Source organism: Parasteatoda tepidariorum, chromosome 1, assembly GCF_043381705.1.
Source record: "Parasteatoda tepidariorum isolate YZ-2023 chromosome 1, CAS_Ptep_4.0, whole genome shotgun sequence".
Classification (NCBI taxonomy): domain Eukaryota; kingdom Metazoa; phylum Arthropoda; class Arachnida; order Araneae; family Theridiidae; genus Parasteatoda; species Parasteatoda tepidariorum.
The window spans coordinates 85018026-85043680 of NC_092204.1; the positions used below are offsets into that span (position 1 = coordinate 85018026).

At 26.9% G+C, this 25655-nt stretch overlaps 2 protein-coding genes across 2 annotated transcripts; one reads left to right on the top strand and one right to left on the bottom strand.

Annotated features, from left to right (window-relative positions):
• The first annotated feature begins 276 nt into the window (after positions 1-276).
• LOC107451404 (Mediator complex subunit 30) lies at positions 277-8854 on the top strand. The gene is made up of 6 exons (XM_016067481.3): positions 277-416; positions 3040-3331; positions 6168-6332; positions 8164-8265; positions 8347-8482; positions 8694-8854. The coding sequence occupies exons 2-5, from the start codon at positions 3041-3043 to the stop codon at positions 8443-8445; spliced, it is 657 nt and encodes a 218-aa protein (XP_015922967.1). The 5' UTR covers positions 277-416; position 3040; the 3' UTR covers positions 8446-8482; positions 8694-8854.
• A 71-nt stretch (positions 8855-8925) lies between these two features.
• On the bottom strand, positions 8926-24718 carry LOC107451403 (Zinc/iron regulated transporter-related protein 48C). Its single transcript, XM_016067478.3, has 9 exons — positions 24472-24718; positions 24354-24392; positions 23198-23365; positions 18982-19096; positions 17415-17570; positions 16789-16858; positions 14235-14333; positions 11275-11433; positions 8926-9061 (listed from the first exon to the last, which is right to left on the bottom strand). Exons 1-9 carry the CDS (start codon positions 24577-24579, stop codon positions 8983-8985), a joined length of 993 nt encoding a protein of 330 aa, XP_015922964.1. The 5' UTR covers positions 24580-24718; the 3' UTR covers positions 8926-8982.
• Positions 24719-25655: the final 937 nt, after the last annotated feature.

Sequence of the window (25655 nt, forward strand, 5' to 3'; positions counted from 1 at the left end):
GGGTGCCATCCCCTTCGCAGCGGATCAAAATTGTGATGGCATGTCTTCGGATCATCCTCCGGGATGTTTCCCAGACCGTCGCCAATAGCCCATTGTGCAGCTCTAGTGCGACGTAAATTAACAACACCAACACACCAGTTAAATTGATATTATTTTTAAAGGGAACATCATGTTTCCTTTGTCGAAGACTTGAGCTGCAGCCTGTGAGGTCATGCTCACGTTTGATTCTTTTGAAGTAGCTATTCGGCCGCTTAGTTATTGCCAGTCCGAATGTATCGGCTCAGAATCGGAATCAAGATAGAATAAAGCTATAAGCGTAAAACAAGTCGAATAAACTCGAAGTTCATAAGATACCCCTCACTCAACCGTAATCAAAACAAAGAGGTTATTATTACTAATATACTAGTTGAAAAAAGGTGATTTAAAATTATTATTCTTTTATAATTTTGTATCTGTGTTATATATTTTCTTTATTGAATTGATATATGTATCTTTCTAAAGTAGTTAAGTTATAAATAAATCTCATTGAAATATACATTTGGCCGTAGAAATTATCCATATTTAAAAATTGAGTTTCTATGTTTTGTGCTTTCTATAGTAAGGGTATATCCTAAATATTATCTTTTTATTTCTTGAAATTTAGCGTTATTATTATTTTTTTTTATTAAACTACATATTCTAAATTTCTGGATCGTTGTTTCAGAATACAATTATAAATAATCATTGAAAATTATTTTTTACATGGAATTAGTTTTGGATTGACAAATTGTATAATTGTGTTTAAAAAATTTAAATTTATCAACATTAAGCTGACTAAACATTTGACCTCTTTCCTGGTTAAATTTTTGGAACCACATTTTAATGTTAGTGGATATCCCTATACTTTGATATTCCAAATCCCTCAAAAATTAGGTATGTTTTTGTGTCAGATTATCTAATATAATTAACACTTAGCATGCCAATTAATTAATGCTTAGAAATGGGGATATTTCTGTATGGTAATCTGTTGCGCCAACAGCAATGGCCAAGGTGCCAAATAGATTTTAAACTTTCTCATTTTTTTAAAAAAGAATATGTATATGATTGCCCTGGGGGTGGCTTTGAGTTATACAGTTCGAGTTGGTCCCTTTCTGTGATGTTTTTTTTTTTTTTTTTTTAGTTTCTCTCGGGCCGCTGCCCGAAAGTTGCCAAGGCTTGACGATTATTTTGCCTCAGATCAGGATACGGAAATCTCCCTTTAGTATTAATTAATTGATGCATTTAAAGTCAATTATAATTTACTTCAAGTTTTATTTGAGCATTTTTGGGTCACTGTTCAGTGTTTTCATCTCAGAAAAAAAATGAGTGAGAATTTCTCACCCTTTCTCAAAAACAGGGTGAGATTTCAAAAAGTTAAGTGAGACTTCAAAAAAAAAAAAAAAAAACACCAAGAGACTTGAAAAAAAAATTCATTTCTTTAATCATAATGCATTTTTAATATCTTCTAATTTTGAAAGCATTGAATATTTTTGCAGCATCATCATATGGAAAATGTTCTACATCTACTTTTTCATCAGCTATTCTCATTAGGTTGTTCAAATGCGTATTTGTTTCGTTTTGATCGTTTCTACCCACATTTGTTTCATTTTCATTTGTCTGTTTCGGAGTAGAAGATATTGGCTTTACAAGGTATTTGTACATCTTACATTAACGAGCAAAAAATTTGAACATCTTACATGAAGAAACCTTACCTATGGTAAACGCGTGGTTGCAGAGAAATGCGCTCTGAAAGAGGTTCCGTGGTTCGGAAGGATGGTGTTCTGTTGTTCTTAAAGGTTCTGAACAATACTGGTAAATAGGGAAGCTAGATAATGGGGCAGATGTGGAAAATAATAAAAGATCCAGGAAGAAAAGTGAAACGGATTTTATTCTAAATGGCGCAAATGAGAAATTTTTTTCAAAATGTGAGAAATTCGCCAATTTTGAAATTGGTTTATAGAATACGCGAATTTCTCGCGGTTATCATTTTTTAATGCGAGAATATAAAAAAATATGCGAGATTCTCGCGTTCTCGCGCTGTAGTGAAAACACTGCTGTTTAACAGAACTATTGAAAAAATTTGTAAAATTGAAAAAAAGGTTAGATTAAAAAATTTATGTAAATCAATTGAAAAGTAAATTTAAATTTACATGAAAATGAATTATATACATCATATTTGTAATAATTCTTTAGTTCCAATATATTCTAGTAAGAATCTTCCAGTCTGTAGATATTCATAAGTATGCAAGTTTAGCTGAGAGATTTTGATGTCCAGTAGTTCTTTTCCTATAATGGTTTTACACACTTTCAATACTGTAGACAAATAACCGGGGTTTTTTCCCGTTATTATTTCAGCTGTTATGTTGTAATATAAAATGCCATTTCAAATAAAATACCCCTAACTCCAACCGTAGATAAAAGAAAGAAATATACAATATGAAATTAATATTTATTTAGAAATAGTTTTAATTTTATTTCTATAGAATACAGAACTACCCTTATAAAAGCATACCTACAGCATATTTAGACAGCAAAGTAGGTAGATAATTTTTGTTTGATTATTAGCAATTTATATCAATTGTTTAAAAATTATTAATTAGTTTAAAATCAATTGGTTATCTTATTAAAGATTGCTTAAAATTATGTAAAAAGTATCAAATAACAAACTCAATAACAATTTATTAAAATTTTTAAAAAATTGAATAATTTCCTTCTTTTAAGTGCCCTTTAATCTAATGCCCCACCCCCTTGAAAGACAATGTGCAGTACTTTTTTTTTTTTTCAAAAAAAGTAAACTAAAAAAATGGTAACTAACTTGAAAGCTTTTTTATGTAATTTATTCAGAAAATGATGAGAAAATGAGCATTTAATAGTAATAGTAAAGCCTCCAATAAGTAAAATAATGAACTGATTTTGTTTACTCTTGATTAAAGTAATTAGAGACCTTATTAACAACCTAAGTAAAAGTTTTTTGAGCATCAAAGAATTTTTAATAAGACTTTTTTTTTTCACAACCTACAGAATGGAATCTCCTTTTCAAGGATCGGGTGTTGTTCAACCTCATCTGTCTCATCCAAATCCGTATCCAGCTTCTCAAGAATTAGTGATTGGTCAGAATGCTGGAATGATGCCTGCTGTTGTACAAGAAGGTCAGACAGTCATGGACACAACTTCCGGAATGAGCCAGGCCGATATGGAGGAACAGAAGCGTAACAATCTTAATATTGCCATCATATGCCGAATGGGGCAGGAGACTGTACAAGAAATTCTGACAAAAACGTCTGAACTCTTTACACTTTTAAAAAGCATGCAGGTATATCTCTATTATAAAATTTATATTTTATTGTTATATAGCTTAAAGATCAGAGCTATTGATGATAACTGGTCAATATTTTCACTAGTTGTGGAGTTTAATATTAAGTATACCCATAGGTAGTAACTAAGAAAATTTAGTTTCTGGTATGAAAGGCCAATAACTTTAGTTAACCAGCACCCCGGACAAACTAATAAACTAACAATAAATTTTTTTTAGAAAGCATTCGAGCACTCACAGCTTTACTTTTCCAATTACTTAAAAAAATTATTCATCTTAAAGACTCTCTGCCAGGGACTTCATAGAATATTATATGGAATCGTAAAACTGTGATTTTCCGAATATTCTTTTAAGAGCTTAGCTTCCAGTTTTTTTAGTTTTCCCAAATCACTAGTCAGCTTACAATAACTGAAAAATTTCACTACTCTATACCCATTTTTTTTTTATTTATCTATTTTTTTTTTTTTTTTTTTTTTTTTTTTTTTTTTTTTTTTTTTTTTTTTTTTTTGTCTGTTTCTGTTCTCATTTCCTGATTTAACATTTAAAAAATATTTTATTATTTATGAAACGAAAGATTCACATGATATTACAATATTTAGATTTTTTTTAATTAATTCTAAAAAGCAAATGAAGAATTCTTAGTAATTAAATAAATTGTAAATTAATTTATTATGTTTTTATTTACCAATCTTTAAAATTGTATGCGCTTTGTCTTTTATATTTTTCTCATACCCAGTCTTATTATACAGTTGTTTGAAGTTTGTTATTATTATAATTAGTGTCTAACTATTAATTCTTTGCCAGCACATTTTAACTTACAATAAAATAATTAAAATATTTTCAAAAGTTATTTTTAAAAAAAGAAAAAAAGTAACACACACAAATCAAAATAAATATTCTTTACTATTCGATTGACAAGGACTTCACAATTTTGCAAAGCAGAACAAAAAAGCATTATTTGCAAGATTTTTCGTTTCACTATATGTATATTTTTACCTTATTCACCAGAAGGCCTGGAAGCTAAAGCTTTTCACTAACTCATGTGTAAGACATGAAAGATCCTAATCAACATATCAGTTAGGCCTGCAGTCAGAATTTCGATTCAGAAAAGGCCCCCCCCCCCCCCTTTGCAGGTGAGACATCCCACTATGAATGGGGTTGGCCAACGACATTATATATTTAATTGGTAAATTTTTTATCTAGATTTGTTTACTTATCTACAATATTTATAGGTTAATTGTTAATAAATAAATATATTTAGTGTAAATTATACATTAATCATTCATAATAAATATTAATTTTGTTCTGTAAAATTTAATTTTTTTAAAAAACCTTCTAGAGGAAGAAGCAAATGTCTGGCTATGGGCCTTTACCTCCTAGAAAAGAGAAGGCTTCAGCATCGGTTACCGTAAACAAGAAATTTAATCCTTAAGTAACTAAAATTTAATTTTTTTAAAAAACCTTCTAGAGGAAGAAGCAAATGTCTGGCTATGGGCCTTTACCTCCTAGAAAAGAGAAGGCCTCAGCATCGGTTACCGTAAACAAGAAATTTAATCCTTAAGTAGTCCAATCGTAGTGACATCTTTCTTATTTTCATCCACTGGACAGTTTATGTTCATTACGTCAGACTACTAAATTAATATGTGCTGAGGCTTTCTTTCTTCTAGGAAGTGTTGTATGGGTCTGATGCCATCCCTATACACTCAATTGGCAGAGATCAGCCGTTGATCAGGAAGGCCTCTGGTTACACTTGACTTGGTAATACTTATAAAGTATTTGAGATATGTAATCTCACTAGCTATTTTTAATCCATACAAAAACTTTTATTGATTAAATGACAAAATTTTTTTATCAATTTTAAAAAAATATTTCTTTGTCATTTTGTATGTTTCATCTAAATAATTTTAAAAATAAATTAAATAAATACTTGTTCCATACATTGAATTTTTTTTTTTTTTAATAAGGATAGAATTTTTTTTCGTTGCATTGCTGTAATTATTTTGTATTGGAATTCATTTCAAACTGAATCTTTTATACTTTTACAAATAAATTTATTTTTTGATCTGAATTAATTAAACTCATTCATTCTGATCTTTTATATACTCTGATTGCTGATCTTTATGTGTCATGCTAATTTAGGCTAGTTTTAAAAAATATAATTTGTCATATGTTAATTAAAAGTTTAATTTTGCATTAGATGTATTACAAAAAGTGGTCTATAAAACTATTACGTATGAAAAATGAACTCACCTCGCTATAGTAAAAATCAGAAACCTATGTAAAACTAGTCACTATAGTAAATATCTTATCTCAGACTAGTAATGTCTCCAAGAAACTATTCTTCTTTTATTTCTTTGTTCAGGGATTTGATCAAACTTAAAGTGTTTTTAAAATTGTCATTAACATAAATAAATTCGTTTTTGCTGTCTTCTGATACATGAGATACTTTATTGTTTCACATCAACAATCTGTAATTAATGAAAGGGTAGAACTTTTTCACTTTGTGGATTCATTTATAAATTTGTGAAAATTGAAATAAATATGTATAAAAAATTAAAAACAATTTACAAAAGCACTAGTGTCAGGTATAAAAAAAGCTTTCATGAAACAATTTTTCTTTCTACTTATCAATACCACATATTTAGTATTTTAATAAGCTTTCATAATCCTATGGGAAACCAAATTTATAATTTTAATTGCCCTAATCGTCTAAAGCATACCTATTCTAATTAAATGTGTACTTTCCTATAAAAGTTGATATCCATAAAAGAAACTTGAGCTTTCAATATTAATACAAGATATTTTCTTAAATAATTGTCTTATACTTACATTACAGCTTCCTAATGGCACAGTCCAGAGTATCAATTCCCAAGAAGAGAAAAAGTTGAAATTGCAAGATTTCTTAAAAACTATTTCTTTGGGATTCCGAAAGTTAAGGCGTATTTGTGAAAAATGCAATTACAATGCTGTTACCATGGAATATACACATATTGAAGTTGATGTAAGTATCAGAATTCATTATCATTGAACTATATTTTAATGCTGCAATTTTATTATTTAAAATTTACCTCAAATAATGCATACACATCTTTAGTTCAACAAGTATTTATATATTTCTTCGATGTTTATCAAAATTTGATATTCATTCTTTATATAAGTATTTGATTTTTACTTTGCACAAATTTTAAATCTTAATTTTAAAAAATGACAAAAATTACACTCATTGCAAGCCAGATTACTGTTTGTCAAACTAAAGAACTTTCCTCACAAGTTATCTAGGACACTATGATTAGTAGGTGAAATTATTTCAAGGAAGTTTTTTTTAATGTACAAGTTTAAAAACGTATATAACAATGATCATGTAGATGTTGCAAAGCATTTTTTGTCTTTTTTTAATTAAAAAAAAATCCAATATGTATCATGACATTTTAGATTTCTTTATTCAGGGTGACATGAAATAACTTGTACACGTATGTACTGTAATTTTAATGCTTATTAACCGTAATTGTCATTCTAATATGAATGAAAACATTACTACTTGTAACACATTTACAACAACATTTTAACCCTAGATAGCTAAACTAAACTAGTGTTAGATGTAACTAATCATTTGACTAATAGACTACAAAATAAAAACTAGCATATTATTCTATTTCATTTATTTTAAACAAATTAGCTTGACCTCAAAAAAGTATTGTAATATTTTAATTAAAAAAAATATAGAAATATGGTAGAAATTGTTTGCACTCTTATCAGAAGTGTATTATTAATAGTGTGCTCTCCATAAAAAGCTTTGTTAAATACATATTTTGTCATTCATCATTTCTTAGAAGGACAGAGTTTGCCGCACTTGTGTATTATGTAGGCTTTCCCATGCTTAATTTGATGGAACTAAACATTTGACTGTTAGGCAATGATTGCAGAAAACCTCAAAATGTTGCAAGTGTATAGCAGTGCTGATCAAGTTTGCATAACTCATTTTACTAATTATGAAGATACTGTGAGTAGGGTAGTGTGAGCGCTATGGAAACATCTTGAATTAGCAAAGTTGGTTGGGGTCTGTAGTCTATTAGAAGAATGTTTATAAATCTAGGGCTAAAGTGATCATCTTTCACCTTAATGCAGAGCTGTAAACATGTCAAACAATTTTCCTTTGAGCTGCAACTCCCCTCATATTTTATCCTGTTTCTTACATGACTATCTTTTTAAGGATGCCAAATTCTTATGAAGCTAAACACAAACCCTTGTTTTTAAGATGGTTCCAACAGAAAATCTACTGTATTCAAACCTGGTGAATAAGGTTGCTATTCTTGTGCTGTAAAAAAGTTTGGATAGTGTGTCTCGTCCTATTTTTGAGTAATTATAGCTCTGAGTGCTAGAGATGCATAATGGATAACACAAACAACTTTCATATATATGTGTGAATCAATACTTTTACAAAATTACATAAAAACTTTTAAGGTAGATAAAAATATTGTGTGTTAAACTTTGTCTCAATTATTTTTTGTTATCTTGTATATTATATTTCATTAATTGTATTTATCATGGGAAGTTTGTTTAAGCATCGCATTCAGGGTATCATGTATTGTAAAACAGCAAAACAGAAGACACATAATTAGGCATTATAGAAATGTAAAGTCTTAGAAATATTTAATTGACTCTTGTAGCTTGTATTGAAACGTTTTACAAGTGATGTGATTTAATATTCATATTTGGCAGGAGTTGCTTATAATGGTGAAATTTTTTAAAAAAATCCTCTTAATTTTCCCTGTAATTTGACAGTTTTTTTTTTAATATTAAAAGAAATAAGTTTTTTACTTTTATCTTTATAGAGCTTGATTCCCCTGAAAGATGAGATAGACTCAAGACAAGAAGATAGGAAACCAACTGATATTGTCAAAGCATGTAGTTTAGAGTATCAAGAGTTGATTGAAGTAATTACTATTTCATATTTTATTTATTGAACTAAAATGTATTTACCTTATTTCTATTAATATATCTTATTTCCATTACAGCTCGTGATGTTAAAAAATAGACAACTTAAGGAAGTTATTGATAATTTGAGGACTTTTATTTGGGATATAAACACGATGCTGTGTATGAGGAAACCTTAGTAGCTTCTGTTGTCAGTTGTGTAGTATTCATACTCATGTAAGAACTTTCATATCATCTACTTTTTTAGAAAAATTTTGATGATTTAATACTGATACACCTTAGATTATCATTTATGTCTGTCTAAAAATTTATAAGCAATATCATAACTATACTTTTTAGTTTAAATTATTATTCGGTCACTCGTTTAAATTTAAAAAAGTTACTTTGCTTATATAGAGCTTTGAATTTTTTTTCCTTTTATTTTTAGAATGCCCTAAATGCTGTGTTAAAATTGTTGGCTTATTTATTTCTTATTAATGAATGGCTTCTATAGCTGTAGCTACATATTATCAATTTTGGACAATATCATTACTCGCTAATTTTTCAACATTCCTTAGTCAATAAAATCTTATCCTAACCTTTTTTTTTAAAGGAAACTCTCCTTTGAAGTTTTTATAAACAAATCTTTTTTTATTAAAAACAAGAATCAGATTACAAAATATATTAAAATAATTTATTTATATATATACATAAATAACATTTCAACAAGTAGTGCTTCAACCAAATCCTACGTCTAGTGTCATCATAACTATGAAACCAACTATAGCACACCATGATGCTAATTTTCCATTGGAACTGCAGAAAAAAATAGAAGCATAATAAATATTAATAAAACTATTTTGTAATATGATACATGAAAGTCAGTATTAAACTTTAATAACTATAAACATTACAAGTTATTTTATCTGCTGGAAAGCCGAAACACCTGAGTGACTATTGATATATATTGTACATTTATCAAATTTCTTTTTAAATAACTCTTTTTGTTGTATATTAAAAGAAGTGAAGAGGATGAGAGAACTAGCTGCTTAACGCCTTTGTTAGCAAAAAAAATTAAGTGGTATATCTTCAAAGCCATGATGGAACACCTGAGTAAAACCCTTATCATAGAAGAAAGGACAGCAGCACTTTTTACCAGCTCTGAAATTTTCTGCATATTAAGTTACAATCATAAAGGTTTGAGACACATTTTAATGAGTAGTTATTAACAATTAAATTGACTCAAAAAATGACTTAGTTAAGAGACCATTTGAAAAAAGTGTAGCACTTAATAATATTTTAACTTTCATCCAAAAATTGTTTTTTCTTTTTGTGTAAAATCTTTTGGAGCTGTTTAATTATTTATTAAAAATTACTGTGCTTATTAAAGTTATTTCTTAGTTTTTATGTACTATCAAACAGAAAACCAACATAATTGTATGCATCTTATCAAGAAGTATTACTACTCTTTGTAAAACACACGTTTCTTTCCATTTGTTGGTAACCCCTGTTGCAGGTACTTTAAGAGTATGTAAATTTTTGTTTAATAATAATAAATATTTTTTAAAACTGAATCCTGAAATATTTAAACTAAACACACTTTCATGAAGAAGAAAAAACATGTTTCATAACTTAAGCATCTTAAAAGTAAGCCAAAATATAACTTTTAGTTAATTTTTATTTAAATAATAGTCAAAAAATTTTAAATTGCTAAGTACAAAATGTGAATGAAATCAGTTGAATAGTTCTTGAGAAATTGAATTTTAAAGAAACCGTATTTTTAAAATTCAATTTCTCAAAACTGTTTGACCAATTTCATTTATATTTTGTATACTGTCATGTAAAGTTACATCCTTTAAAATGATGTAAAAAATCGTGTACCATACAATTCAAAATTTTTTCAAATAATTAATATTTACTAAAAGTTATATTTTTCATAGAATCTTCTTTGGATAAACGAATATTAGTTGTGTGCAGAAAGTTTTCATTTCACTTAGAAAACTTTTTGAGATTTGGCAAAATAGGCAAAAAATAAAATTAACATTAAGGGGTCCAAACTATAGGTACCATATTTTCCAGATTGGGGGTCAGAAATCTGGATTCATTGAAAAAATAGATAGGTTTATTCAGAGAAAGTAGGATTTTGTGTCTGATAACATTTGCACTTATAAATAGCATATTTGAGATCACTCCCTAGAATCATTAAGATTGAGTTCTAGAACATAAAATGCAATCATTAGATCGAAAGTTATTCAGGGTGGACCGTTTTTTATTTTGCCCAAGGTACATTGATGATCACTTTGTGGAGAGGTAAGAAATAAACCCTGGAAAGTAAAATTATTGTATAAACTGGTTCTTTCACTATTTATCTATCTCCATACAGCAACGTAAGCTCATCTCAAAGTGGGCAAGCAGTACCCATTTCATGTTACTAACATTATCTCTTGATATATCCTCTCCTGTACTTGTTCAATCAAACATGATGCATAATTCAGATATTGCTTACCTTCCTCATTTCAATATTTGAAACAAGATTTTTTAGATTTATTTCTTAGGTAACTGTAAACTGAAAATTTAACAGTAAACCACCTGTTGACTATGAGCAAAAATAAAAATTCAATAACTGGGAACTATCATTATTTTATCACCACCATCAATGTCCTTTTTCCTGAATCTGTTGGCATTTTTGAACTGCACCGATGAGCACATTTTTACTTTTTTAAGTTTTCTACTTGAACTTGTATAGTGATAGGTAAGGAAAGATTCCTATTTTTTTTTATTACAATCAAAATTTTAATTAAAAGTATGCGCAGATATTTAAATTAATTTTATATCATCACCAACAATAACAAAACTTAGCAATCTTGGAAGGAAAGGTTAAAATAAGTAAATTTCTGTCTCAGAATTAACTAATTGTGCTAATAAAAATGTAACAAATTGCATAACTATTTTGTACTGAATTATATTTCTAGCTATTATTATAATTTTTATAGTAATAATTGAAAGAGAAATGCATTTTAGTTACTCACTGTGTTCGAGCCTCGGGGATAATATCTTCAATTACTACGTATATCATTGCTCCAGCAGCAAATGCCAGCGCATAGGGCAATATAGGTTCTGCCAGTGTAACGGCCACACAGCCAACTATTCCAAATATAGGTTCAACAAGACCACTCAATTGTCCAAACCTTAATATTATAAGAACCAGTAGTTTTGAATTAGGCCATTTAAAAGAACACTTCATATATAATCACACAAAAAATTTATAAGTGCATAATAGTGTTTCTCACTTTACAAATTTAAGTCAGAAGGAGAAATATGTAATCATTCTAATTATTTCCAGGAGTTTCTTAAACATAATGATCTATACAATTTTGAAATAAAAAATATTAATAAACCAGAAACTTAAAATTATTAATTAATACAGAATATACCAATAATAGCAATAGAGATTAAAGTAGTATCCTTTGACTGCTAACTGTTCTAATTAAATCAATGGTTGAGGAGGGAATATTTTTCTTACAACATTAATTCAGTTGGTAGCATTTAAAGACATTATAATTAAATACACAATCCAAATATTGTTACTACTTTATTCACTCCTAAACTAATCCAAACATTTTGTATTTTTGACACATATTATTTATTCACCAATAGTTAAGTTTTAAAATGGTTGTTACATACTTGCACCCCTAGTCTACACCAATGGCTAGGACAAAACGCACATGGGCCTAAAAACCACCCGGATTGTTTTCGCTGGGTGCATATAATGCGCCCAAGCAGTCAAAAGGTTAAACTTACAGGGGAACTACCATTCCTGAAAATTTTTTTGCCCTTTCATTTCAAATTCTAAATGAATTTCTAAGATAAAATTTTAAATACAAATCTGAAATATTGTTTTTGGGGTTTACGCTGAAAAAGTGAGTAACAGAGAGATAGCATCTGCATTAGATATCTTGACCTTAACAGATATTATTCTTTACCTACTTAACTCCAAAACAATGTAACACAATTGTTTTTAAAAGACTAAATAACTGCATAAATAAATCATAAAATCTGTACATAATTGGATCTATTTATCTAAAAAACTCTCAAGGCACTATTTTTTTTCTTCAAATTTTTGCAATAAGAAAGGTTGTACAATATGAGGAAAAACCCACTTAAGATTGGATGCCATAAATATGGTTTGATATGATCTTTTCTTAAAATACCAACCTCGAGCCCAAGGCCTAGAAAACTGTGATGGGCACCGTAGGCCTTGGCCATATATAGGCTGTCGGGCCACTGAGTTTAGTTTATGTATTTTATATAATATTTTCAGGAGTTATTGGATCAATCTTGAAAATTAATAAGATGCTGTGCCATAAAAAAAACTTATGTACATTATGTGGTAAGAAAACTATAATTTGAAGTATTATTTCTTATATAAAAAAAGACACATCTTGTATTACAGAAATAACAATTTTCTTTTTTAATCTCAAATGCTTAAGCAAGCCTGTATGTATAGCAAGCACATTTTCTAACAAGAAATAGGTGTCAATATTTATCAAAATCTACCAGTAATCGTGTCACATCAATTTTAAGATGAATACTTGCCAAAATTGAAAAAAAGTTTATTTATATTTTAAGTATCGTATAACAAATAAGAAAAAAAGTACATAAGATGCATAATAAAACATATCAAATATAATCTAGTGAGTAGAGAGGGAAAAAAAACATTTCTAAAAGCAGTTAATAAAGCCAAAAAATTAAAATGTGATATCACTTCTAAAAGGAAATGTTTATGAGGAAAAAAAAAACTTTAGACACACAACTCATTTCATGTGTAAAATAATTACTAAAAAATGGAAATTGAAAAGAAGAATGAATTGCTAAAAATAAAGTAAAAATGTTATTTAAAAAAAAAAAGAATATATTTTAAATACAGTATAACAAGGTTAAATGTAAACAAGAAAGAGAATAAAGGAATATCTAAAAGCAGAGTAGTAAAATAAAATAAATAATATTATGGTTATTTCTGTTAAAAATAGAAAGAAAAGGGTTAAAAAAAATTATCATTCATTTTAAATAAAGAAAGTAGAGAAATAGAATAAAAAGCATCTAAAAACAGAGTAATAAATAGAAAAATGATTAATGATTATAACTTTTTAGAGGAATATTTAACAAATTAGAGGGGGAAAAATAGATTATGTTCCTTTTAAATATAGTATGAAAAATAAAAATAATGAAAAAAAAAAAGAATGAAGTAAAAAGTATCTAAAAGCAAAGTAATGAAGTGAAATGCGATTATTATTTATGAGACGAATGCTTGTTGAAAAGAAAAGTGAAAAATTACATTAATTTTAACAGTATAACTATTCAAAAATGAATGAATACAAAAGGATTGGAATATATGACACTTAAAAGCAGAATTATAAAGAAAGAAATTGGGTATAGCTTTTTTGATAGCTAACCTAAGATATAGAGTGAAAATGACAACAAACTGAAGGTTAACCAGATGTAAAAATTGTTTTGATGTACAATTGAAAAAGCCCCCCTTTTTTCTAAATAATCCCTTATTTAATTAAAACATAATTATTTTTTTAAAATTTAATTTGATACAGCAAATTTTATATTAAATAAAATAAATTAGATATAAAGCTGAAATCTAAATCTTCCTATGGATACTATTGTCGATTAGACATGCACTCAGTTACAAAGAAAACTTAAGTGCTACATATAAAGATGAAAGTTGTAATGAAAGAGATGTGTAAAAAAAAATAAGAATAAATTATTTTTGGAAAATAGCACGTTCACCATTATAATTTTTTTTTCGTTACATAGATTAATATGTTCAGAAAACATGAAAATATTTTTAAAAAACTTTTATATGTGCTATACATCAACATACACACAGCAGTAAAAGCAATAAATAATAAAACTTTGAATAACTAAGGGTCGAATGTTAAAAAATATGAAAATCTTCATTCAGAGTAATAGAAAATAATACCAAAAACTACGCCATTTTGACATTCCAGCTGCATGTAGAGGTAAACTAACAGCTAAACCTTCAGGAAAATTTTGTATGCCAATACCAATTGCAAGATTTCTAAAATTTATACCAAATACATAAGTTAAAATTAAAAAATACCAATATAACACTTAACTATTTTTTTAACTGATACAACATAAAAAGAATCTTTCAAATATCAAAAACATTGTTCCAATTATGCAGAATATTAATGAATTTCTAAAAATGCAGTGAAATTTAATGCATAAAAACTAGTAACAAGGCTAAAAAAAAATATTTAAGTCTTAATATTTTAATACTATAACAGGAATAAATTTTTATTCCTAATGTGTTTTGACTTTGATTTTTTCTTTATAGTTTTTTTCATGATTTTTTCTCACTTATATTCTATCACCACATTGCCTAAATACTAGGTTAGTAAAGAATTAAACCAAAATTTTAAGATCACATTGCCTCTAAGTGATATATCACATTTCTTCTTTAACACACCACTTTAGATTGGTGCTTACTTTCTAATAAAAGTCCAATAATTAATCCTATGGAGAATCATGAATTTTTAAAATTGTTTCAGTATAAATTACACACAATTAGAAGGGCGATATTTTTTAAACAAATCGAATTATTGTTAAAAGTATTGTCTACATCTAGGTATAGCAAATGGTAAATATCAAAATTTTTCCTTGACTTATTTTCCTATCAGTTATTAAAGTTTTACATTTGCAGTACTTTTATTTTAAGTACATTTGCAGACAAATTCAATGTGCAGGTCTATGTCAAAATAATCTAAACACTCCTGTGTAAATTTTATGATGCAAACAGCAAATTTTACTTTTAATGCTAAGCAACATCAATTTGCAAATTTGATCATTAGCAATAATTTTATTTTCAGAGAAATATTTCATTACAATATTAAACAGCAGAATTGCAATGTTCAATTTGTTGGGCAAACTAAATTTTGATTGAACAATCAGATCACTAATTAAACCCATGAGAATAAAATTAATATCAGAATACAATTCCTTTAAAAAAAAATAAACCTATAGAAGAACTGTCATTCTTCTGTTAAAAAAAATAACCTGTTCAATTTACTGCCTACTCAAAGAGTGAAGACAACTGTGGTAAAGTTTTAGGTACAGTAAATTAAATTCTGATTGTCTTCAATTCTTAGATTACAAATTAAACCAATAAAAACAATAATAAGCAATATCAGAATAAATTATTCTAAGAATGTTTAAAAAAAAGCATTTTTAGAAAAGGCAATTAAAAATATTTTTATTTTGCTATCAGAACTTTAACATATATATATTCAAATGTATTGAATAAACATTACAAATGTTATAAAAAAAATTAAATTATACAAAACATCTGAAATTTCCACAAGAACTATAATTTGATATGAACTTCATTTATCAAATTAAACTAATTGTTGATTCATTAGATAGTGAAATGTAAAATTATGATTTCATACATAGCTTAATTAAAAGCATTAATTTTTCATGGTGCAAAGATTAAATTATAAGGCAAGCAAGTAGGAGAAAGTAAACAGGGCCCGATGGAAACCTTTGCCAACTTGTTCTAGTGTATTAAACAATGCATTTCAATGTTTTTCTTTGCATTCTTACCAACTAGGTCCTTAAATGCGTCTGGCATTCCTGAAAATAAGTTAATCAGCATTCATAATTAATTTTAATTCTAATCATTTTCCTTGATTTTTATATTTTTCATCAATCATTCACTTACGATAAAAAAAAATTATTTTTATAGTTGGAATGATCGACTTTTTTTTAACTAATTCAAAAAATAAAATCTCATATATTAACTCATGTGAACCATTATACAGCTGTGCAATTGAAAAAACGTAAGTTTTTCACTATAGATTCTGAAAAAAGAAGCTTTGACAGCTATTTTCTTTCCCTTGCTAATTAATGTTATCAACAGTAAAATAAAATTTCAGAAAACTGACAAGAAATGATTTTTGAAAGAAATTTTTGCAACATTTTTGTAGGTTATCATACAACAATGTCAAATACATAAAAATATCAATTTTGACTTTTTTGTCACTTCACTTACGTTGATGTTTCGATTGCACTGAAGTATAAATTTTATTTAAAAATTAGTTCATTTAAAATGAATACATCAATCACTTAACAAAACCTATAAATTAGCTCTAAAATCTCATACAGATAAAAAATGAATTTGATTTGCAAAAGTAAAAATATCAATACCATGACTATGTAAGTGTAAAGTAAGAATAGTTTTTGCAATGAGATATAAACTCATAGTCAATTTATTTGCTTCCACCATTTTTGTCTAATATGCAATAATTTTATTATGTCCTCCCACTTTTAAATTAAAACATTTCTCCCTTAACTGCATTAAGAATACTTATCTAGAAGTTAAATGACATCATGAATTAAAATAACTAAATTTACTAAAATAACATTTGATAATTCTATATTTAATGCTCCTAAAAAATTTAGTCATTTTGATGTTAAATTGTTTCTTTCCAAAGAAATAAAAAGAAAAAACTTACCTTGCACTTTCAAAAGTTGAGGATTTTGTTTTGCCAGCTGCACCAAATCCAACTCCTACAGCAAGGCCTTCTAAATTTTTTAAGAAAAAAAAGGTCTAAACTGTAATTTTAATATTTGCATATACACAATAGAGGATCACTTTATTAAAGACTAAAATCGCGGATGATCAGAAAATATGGAATCTAGATAAATATTGCATCACTAAAGGAAAAGCACTCAATCAAATTTTACCGATTATCGCAGAGATTTCTAAACTTTATTAAGGTATTTACAAATATAAATTTTAATATTTGGATTTTAAACACTCAAATTTAATTCAAAACTTAATAATAGGATGATCATAAAATAACCTCATGTATGTGGTAGCCTGTTACCAGAAAACAATTTAATTCAATTATACCAAATATTGCAGCTATTTCTCAACTGCTTGTAAATATCTGTATTTGTCTGAATCTATTTTGAACTATATAATAACACTAACTATTTTGAAACTAATAAATAGCTAGGAAAAGTAAATTCGATTAAAAAAAACATTTAAAAATCACAAATAGCATTAAGTAAACAATAAGGGTCAACTGAGATTGACATCGGAATGAGATTAACACAGGAAAACATTGTATGTTACCTGGTATGTTATGTACTGTAATTGCAATAATTAACAGTAATATTCTTCTCCATCGAACATCTAGTAAGCTTGCTGTATCAATCTCAATGGTACTGCTGTCTCGTCTGTCAAAGTTTTGCTTGTATCTCCTATGCAGATTGTTACCAGTATAGTCATCTAAAAATCAATTTATTTATTATATTAAAAGAACAATACACAGTGATTATAAAATGTTTCAGATATAAATACAAACAATAAAAATTATACACTTGCAAACAAATTTTATATAAATTCAACATAAAAATTCATGAATTACTAATTGGCCATGTGACAACAAAGCAAAAAAAATAAATAAATAAAACTATATCTTGAAACCATTTAGAAAAACTATTACAATAAAATGAATTTTCTTTCCTCAGTTTCATGGCAGGGATTTGGGAAATGAGAAAGACTGAAAAACTGTGGGGAAAACATTGCTGTGTAGACAAACATTTTTTTTTTCTTTTCCAAGATTGTGGCAGATTATGACCACACTTGAAGTGCCAAAAGGAGTTTTAAAAAATTACATTATTTATGTATTTTTAGTATAACTGAAAAGTAGAATTAGAACTCCTTCCAATTTCTCTTTTTTTTTAAACAGACTCATTTAAAAAAAAACAATAAAAACTAAAGAATTATCTTTGTGCTTAAAAGATATGAAACAAAACAAAAAAGTAAAGAGTAAAATATAGATCTAGGACATACTTTCCTTGTGTTTTTCACTGATAAAGATAATAACAAGAATTATAGATAAGAATTAACCTATAAAACTAATTTAGAATCCAATTAGATATAAATCCAAACATACTAATGAATTACAAGCTAGATATATATCAAAAACTCCCAACTAGCTTAATTTGTATAACAAAGTGTTAAACTTGGATGTGCATAACTCTATTGTAAACTACCAAAACCTTTTTTTGAAAATAATTTAATGTTATGAAGTATATCACTGTAGGATATGATCAATAACAGAACAGAAACTTTAGTATCATTGAAATAGTATTTATTAAAGAAATAGAAATTCTTTCCTACAATAAAGAACGCCATACTTAAAAAAATGTAGTAGATATAATTTATTTCAGGTTGCATATCAATAAATTAACTATTACACATTGTCTGCCATTTTTCGTCACAAATAATACACTGCATCAATTTGCATACAGTGATATATTTTACAGGGAAATATTGTAATAGTTTTTTCATTATATTGCTTGAGTGAAGATAGTGCTTTTTACAATATTTTTTATGTAAAAATTAATTTGATTTCTATATTTTTCAGTACTACTAAAAGAAAAATACCATCATCAGTGCCAAGACACTGGCATTACGGTACCTATCTATAAAATTGCAAAAACTGCTCTTTTTTTTCAAAAAAAAAAATCTCATTTGTGTTTTAAAAATTATATCTGACACTAAGAAAAAAATGGCAAAAAATATAAATATTATTGATTAAAAATTGTATTTCATACTAGCCTTTTAATTGAGATTTAAAAAAAAAAATATTTTTGTTTTGAAAAAGAAGTTTGACTTGTCAAATGAAACTTACTTAATAATAAATTGTCATAAACATTATGACTTTCTTTTCTTTTAGATAAGTACATTCCATTATTCACCGGGTCATCAAATGCATCAGAATGTAAAGTAGATTTTGCAAGATTTTCCTGAAGAAAAAAATAAACAAATATTATGCTTTTCTTTATTCAACTACAAAATAAATCCAAAGCAATTCTAACAACAATAATAATAATAAAGCTATACTTATGCTACTTGAAAATAGTAGACACTTTCATTAGCAAAAACATTTTTGTCATTCAATGAATTATTTCAACAATATTAATAAATGCTTATAATAGTGAAATAGAAGTGTTTTCCAACTAAAAATAGCAGTTTACAGAAATAGTTTTGATAAATTGTCGGTAAAAATATTTGATATGATCAAATAACTTGAATTCTCATAAATATAAAAGTAAATTTTAACTCAGTAAATATTCTCTTTTTTTTTTTCAAAAATTCTGAGGATTTAGGAAAAAATTAACAGTAATTGTAGCTTTTGTGGTCGGAATGTTGTAAATGAAAAGAAAAGTTAAAATGTAGAGACATTTCCAACTAAATGTTCTACGCTCTTTTTTATTATTATTATAAATAAATGAATAAAAGGATAATAAATATATGAAAATGTTAAAGAAAATATTGATAAAGCAGAACATTAGTATTAATACAGTTGGTTCTTATTGTTAGAATCAAATGTACTAAAAGCATGAAATAGAAAAAAGAAATTCTTTTCAAAATATGTTTGTAAAACAACTGATATATTTTTGTGATTTGTAATATTTATAATTATAACACTTTTAATCAGTGATAGATTTTATAGTTTAATCAAATTAGATTAATCAGTGATAGATTTTATAATATGCATTCAATAACAAGATGTTAGTACATGACAAATATGATAATATAAATAACTGTACACTTAAATTATAGTAGAAAATCTTTTCCAGGTTTCAGGCACATTAGTAATAAGCATTGGTACAGAGGGATCTTTGACCTTTTGATACAGAGTACATTGGCGCAGAGATCTTTTGAAACAAAAGGAACACCAGTGTCCCTTTTATATATATTTTTATGGTACTATAATTACAAGTAAAAATAGATTTAATATTTTTTTAATAGTAAAAAACAGTCTAATAGTTACTAAAAAATATGTTAGATTATTGGAATTATATTTGTAGTAAAATATAAAATACAAAAAAAGTAGTTTGAAATTTTTTTTTCATTCATATTCAAATATTTATTAATAATTGAATTGGTTAAATAATGAAATTTCAATGACAAATAACTGTATCTCTTAGATCTGAAGAACAGCAAATTTGAAAAATTATTGCTTGAAAGTGAGATCTATTTGGAAGATTTCACCTTTAATGCAGAAATTGACACTGGTATTTCGTGCTGCATTTCTAAATCAGAAATTATTGAAATTTTAAATATAATATTTTTCACTTATTTTGACCAAAATTAATACAAAATAATTGAGAAAAAAAATTTTTAATAAAAATTCTGTATCAAAGAGTTAAAATTATAAAAATTCAGTTCACTATGAAAAAAATGAACAAATACAGTTTAAAAAAGGACAAACACAAATAAACAGTAATTTATGTTATAAAAACTTATCTAACGTCAGCATAAGAGAACTTTTTCTTAAAAATTAATATAAAAAAATATTTTGTATACTAAAACATTTTTGAAGCATTTTATCTTAGTAATTGGCAATATGTGAAATGCATTTTTACATAATATTTCATCTTAGTTATTATCACTAACTTATCACTTAAGAAAGAACTTGTTCCTCTTAGAGCAGAGCAATATATTGTAAAATATCAAAATCATTTAGACATCATGCTAATGATGTTTCATAAAAATTTTCTAGACCAATTGTGAATATCACCTCTTACAATAAATATCAGATTTTAGGATAATTGTCAACAATTATAATGTTGTGATTATTAGTGAAGAATGATAAATATCAAATATGATAATAACAGGACTTTTATTGCAATGGATAACTATAAAACACAATATTATTGTGAGTGTTGACAAATTTAATTTTTAAACAAAAATATTGACTTGTATAAATATAATGTAAATTAGATACATTTGGAAAATATTGGTAATTTTTTCACAATCTATCACAATAGTAATATTCCAACTACTCCCAGCATTAGTTTCTACAGTGTTGGGCAAGAATTAATCTGAAAAATGAGTGGTGGATTATGCATAGATAAACTTCTTTTAATTATAAATACATAATTAAATAAGCATTTCCTTTAGTAACTTATTTATTGAATAATTATTTTTTTTTTCATTTTTAAAACAGTTAATAAAAATAAGTAACTCAAATTTTAAGTGAGTTAATTTAAAAGCCTGAGATTCATTTTTACTTCCATTTACATTAAGCAAACAATCAATATAGCAACATATTTATCAATAAATTTGAATTAAAAGATTGTCACCTTTCACACACGAATGAAGACTGAAAGTCAAGAAAAGAATATACAAAGTTTATTGTAACCTACATATAAATAACTAACATAAAAATACAGATAAATAACTTAAAGTTGAACAAAAGTGAAAGAGAAAACACTGAAGACCTGATTTGCATAAAGTCGATACCAAAAACTGATGCATAGAAATTGACAATTAAAACATGAAAATAAAAATACCATATATTTCCATATATAGGTCATAACTTTTGAATCGGATCTGTTAACTTTTTAAAATTCCATGCAAGGCATCAAAAACAAATATATTTTTTATTGGTCGAGCATTAGCAGTAAATTACCAAATATCATGAAACAGAAATTATAAAACATAAAAAATAAATTAACAGTAAAAATAAAGCACATTAAAATGATTATAGAAAATAATATTTTTTTTTTTAAAAATATTCCTTTTATCGCTTATGTTTCCTCATTAAACAGCAAACAATTACGAAAGGACTTACAGCTACAAGCAAAAATAAAACACATAGAAATGACAATAAGAAAAGAATATTTTCTTTAAAAAACTTTTTCTCTTACCGTTCATTTTTCCTTATTAAAACAGCAAACAATTTAAGGATTCACAACTAGAAGCAAACCGAACAAAAGATTTGGTTCCCGTTGGTTACAAAAGCGATGAAGGATAAAATATTGAGGAATAAGAAAGGGAAAGGTGAACAGATGATTTTAAGAAAACAGCAAATACTGGAAATTGAAGAGTTGCTTTTGTGATGTGTATGTATAAAAAAGAAATGCCAGCAATGGATATTTTGTAATTCCTGAAGTTTCAAAGTTAAAGCCAACACTAAGTTGAATACAGAAGTCAAGTAAAGAAAGGAAATCCACTTAACTGTTCTGACTTTACAAATTAGAACAGAAATCCATCAGATAAAGATATACAGATAAACTTCCGAATTCAAATAGCTCTAATTTGTAATTTACTTCTATTTTTCTGCAAAGTCAAATGGCTCAAGACCTCAACCCAGACTGGTAGTTAAAAGGCTTGGGAAGAAGAGAAAGAGAAAACAAAAGTACAAAAGAAAGAATCTCTGAGACTTATCATAGGTTTTTATTTCAGAGCAAAGGTCAAACGATCAAAGTAAGTCTGAATAGTCGAAAAGGGAAGTTGAAAATTATCCATGAAGTTATTATGACTTATTTTTTGTATGATTGATATGGATTATTTGATATGGTAAATTTTCAAAGAAAAAGCTTAAATTTTGACATACACAGGGATGTTTATATTCAGAAACATATAGTAAATGTAAATTCTTGCTTATAACATATAAGCTCTCATGCGTAATTAATTCTAGACTTTTTGTGAAAAGTTCGTTTTCATGAAGTAGTGAAAAATCTATTTATAATTTTGTAAATAAGTGAAAATAGTTTTTTTAAGGGGGGAAGAAGCACAAAAAACAAGTATTTCGAGGAGATTTTGTTTGAAAATTATAAATTAGTGCCTTTGTTTTTTTGATGGAACCATTTTTATGATAAAAAGTTTGTGAAGGGTTCATTTTAATAATAAACTATTTTGCAAAGAGTTCTTTTTCATGATAAAAATTTTAGTGAAGGGTCTATTAACAGACTCAAATTTCTCCTAAAAGAACTCCTGGCTCTACTCCTGATTACCACAAAAGATATAAACAAAATATACCAGCATATACAAATCTATAGTTTGACTATTAACATCAGTAGTTTGATGCATTACAAGATTTAGGAATTACTTACACAACAAGGTAAATATAAATCTGTTAAAAAAACAAATGCAGCTCCTAAGAGAAATCCCACAGCAACTGGAATAAAAACATATTCTCCTTCAGAGCCATATTGCATAGATTCTGTGGCAATTTCAATAGCTGGTTTCAGTAAAGACCAATATGATGCAGCCATCATAACCTGTTTAAAAAAAATTTAAAATAAGTACACTGATACCAAAATTTAAGTGACAAACATGTTTTTCAAAATAATTCTAAATTTGTACCAGTAAAACTGACAGAATTCGTTTTTTCTGTAAGTTAAAGAACTGGATAATATGTTTAGAAACTGGAGTTAGTATGTTTTTCACATATGACGGCATATAAGATCTGGCCAAAAAGACCAGAAATTTGGAGACATGGTATTTCAACCAGTTAAAATTTAATCCTAAAGTGTAGCCTAAATCTTAAAGCATTTATGTTTTTGAAAAAAAAGTTTAAAACAAATATTTGACAGAAAACGATTTAAGAGTATTGAAAAAATACAATGAATTTATTCCCAGAGAGAAAACAAATAGGCACCAAAATAGTAACCTGGAAATTTGCTAATTAAGCAATAACTTTTTTAAATTATAAATAAAATACTCAAAAAAAATTTATGACGCGCAAATATCTACAACACTTCGTTTATAATCATTTACAATATCTAACTCTACAAGAATTAAAATATTTAATGATGTTCAAAAATTAAAACTGATAAAAGATATATGAATAAAGCTAATTTGCATAAATATTTACAGATTAAAATGTACATTTTAACAAACCCATTTTAATCCAAAATGGATTTAATGTGAGATTCATTAAGAATATAATAGAATTCAGTTTTACTGAAAAAAAGAATCATAAATCTAATAACATTAAATTGTAAATTTAAAATTTATGTAATTTTGCAAGAGGGAATTGACAATGCACATTAAACACTTAACTCACTAAGACAAACGTACACTATGAATTTGCAAAATTTAACAACTAAGCAACCCTATATGATTTTTGCTACATTCACTTCAATTTTGAAACAAATACAAAAAATTAATAGAAATTATTAAAAATTTAAGAAATGAAGAAAAAAATAAAACCTATGTAAGCAAATGATTTAGAATGAAGATATGATACAAACAAAATACACTTACCCCAGCAGCAAAACCTAAGCTGGAATCCAAAAGCTTATGCTACAATAGAAAAAATACATATTGAAAAATTAAAATAAAATTATTAATTTTTAAAAAGACAAAATAAATGAATAATCACTTTGGTAGATGAAAATAAAAACACTAAAGAGGCGCCAGCGCCTGTAACGGCCCATGTAAAAAGCGTCCCTAAAAGAGACTGAAACAGAGGAGAAACTGAACGAATCATATTAATAATTATTTATTATTAAAATACGCATCTTGGAAATTATAAAGAATTGAATAGAATTAGAAGGGCTGAATAAGCACTAACGACTATCACGTCAAGCTGTTTCAACGTTTACAAAACAAAAGAAGTGAAAGTCGTAGTTGTAGTTCACTTTCCATTGCGACATCGATCTTTCAGTGATGCGAATCCGATGAGGAAAACTGCTTGCGCTTTTACCCAAATTTCTAATTATTTTCAATGATTTAGGATAACGTGTTTTTGCTAGTTATCACGCTTCAAATTTAAATATACTTTCTCTGTAGGTTAAATTATCTATTTTTTTTACATAAAATTTCAGAGCAAATAATTATTTTTGTTCTATTAAATTTAAACTAGTTCTGCATCCTGCTCGCTGCTCTCGCCAACTCACAGGACTGCTTTTGCTGTTCCTCTCGGATTTTGCTCAGGATCCTGCTGATTTGCTTATCCACTCTCTCTTTATTACTTTGGACTCCAATCTACTTTATTGTAGCTTTTTATGAATTTTGGTACTTATTTTTTTTCATTAAAAAAAGTTTTCAGTATTGGTGATCGCAACACTCGAATACGCCATCTGGGGTGAGACCGGTTTCATGCCTTTAGCCCTTCTCCCTTCCCTCTCATCCTCTTTTCAGTTGTATAGGAATGTACTACGATATTTTCCCTTTTCCTAATATTTTCCTTTTTATATAATAAAAATATTTTTTTAAAATTTCCATGATACTTTTCTTTAGAACTATGTTTTATGTAGTTTTCAGTTCAATACAGTTTTCCAACTTAAAAGAGTTTGATCTATATGAAAATCAAGAGAGAAACTAACATACTTCCTTCCTCTATGACTTTCCACACGCTAATTGGGTAAGCACGTGAAGTGTTGCCATATTGCCATAGGTAGAGAGTTCTACTCTACGTCACCTACAGCCCATTTTGATCACCAATTTATAGTCACAGCAGTTGTTAAATTTATCCTTCATACACTAACTAGTAAAGTGTATAAACCTGAAGAAAGGGGTAACAAAAATAAAAACACATATCCACGGTGTTCGTAAAAATGGAGT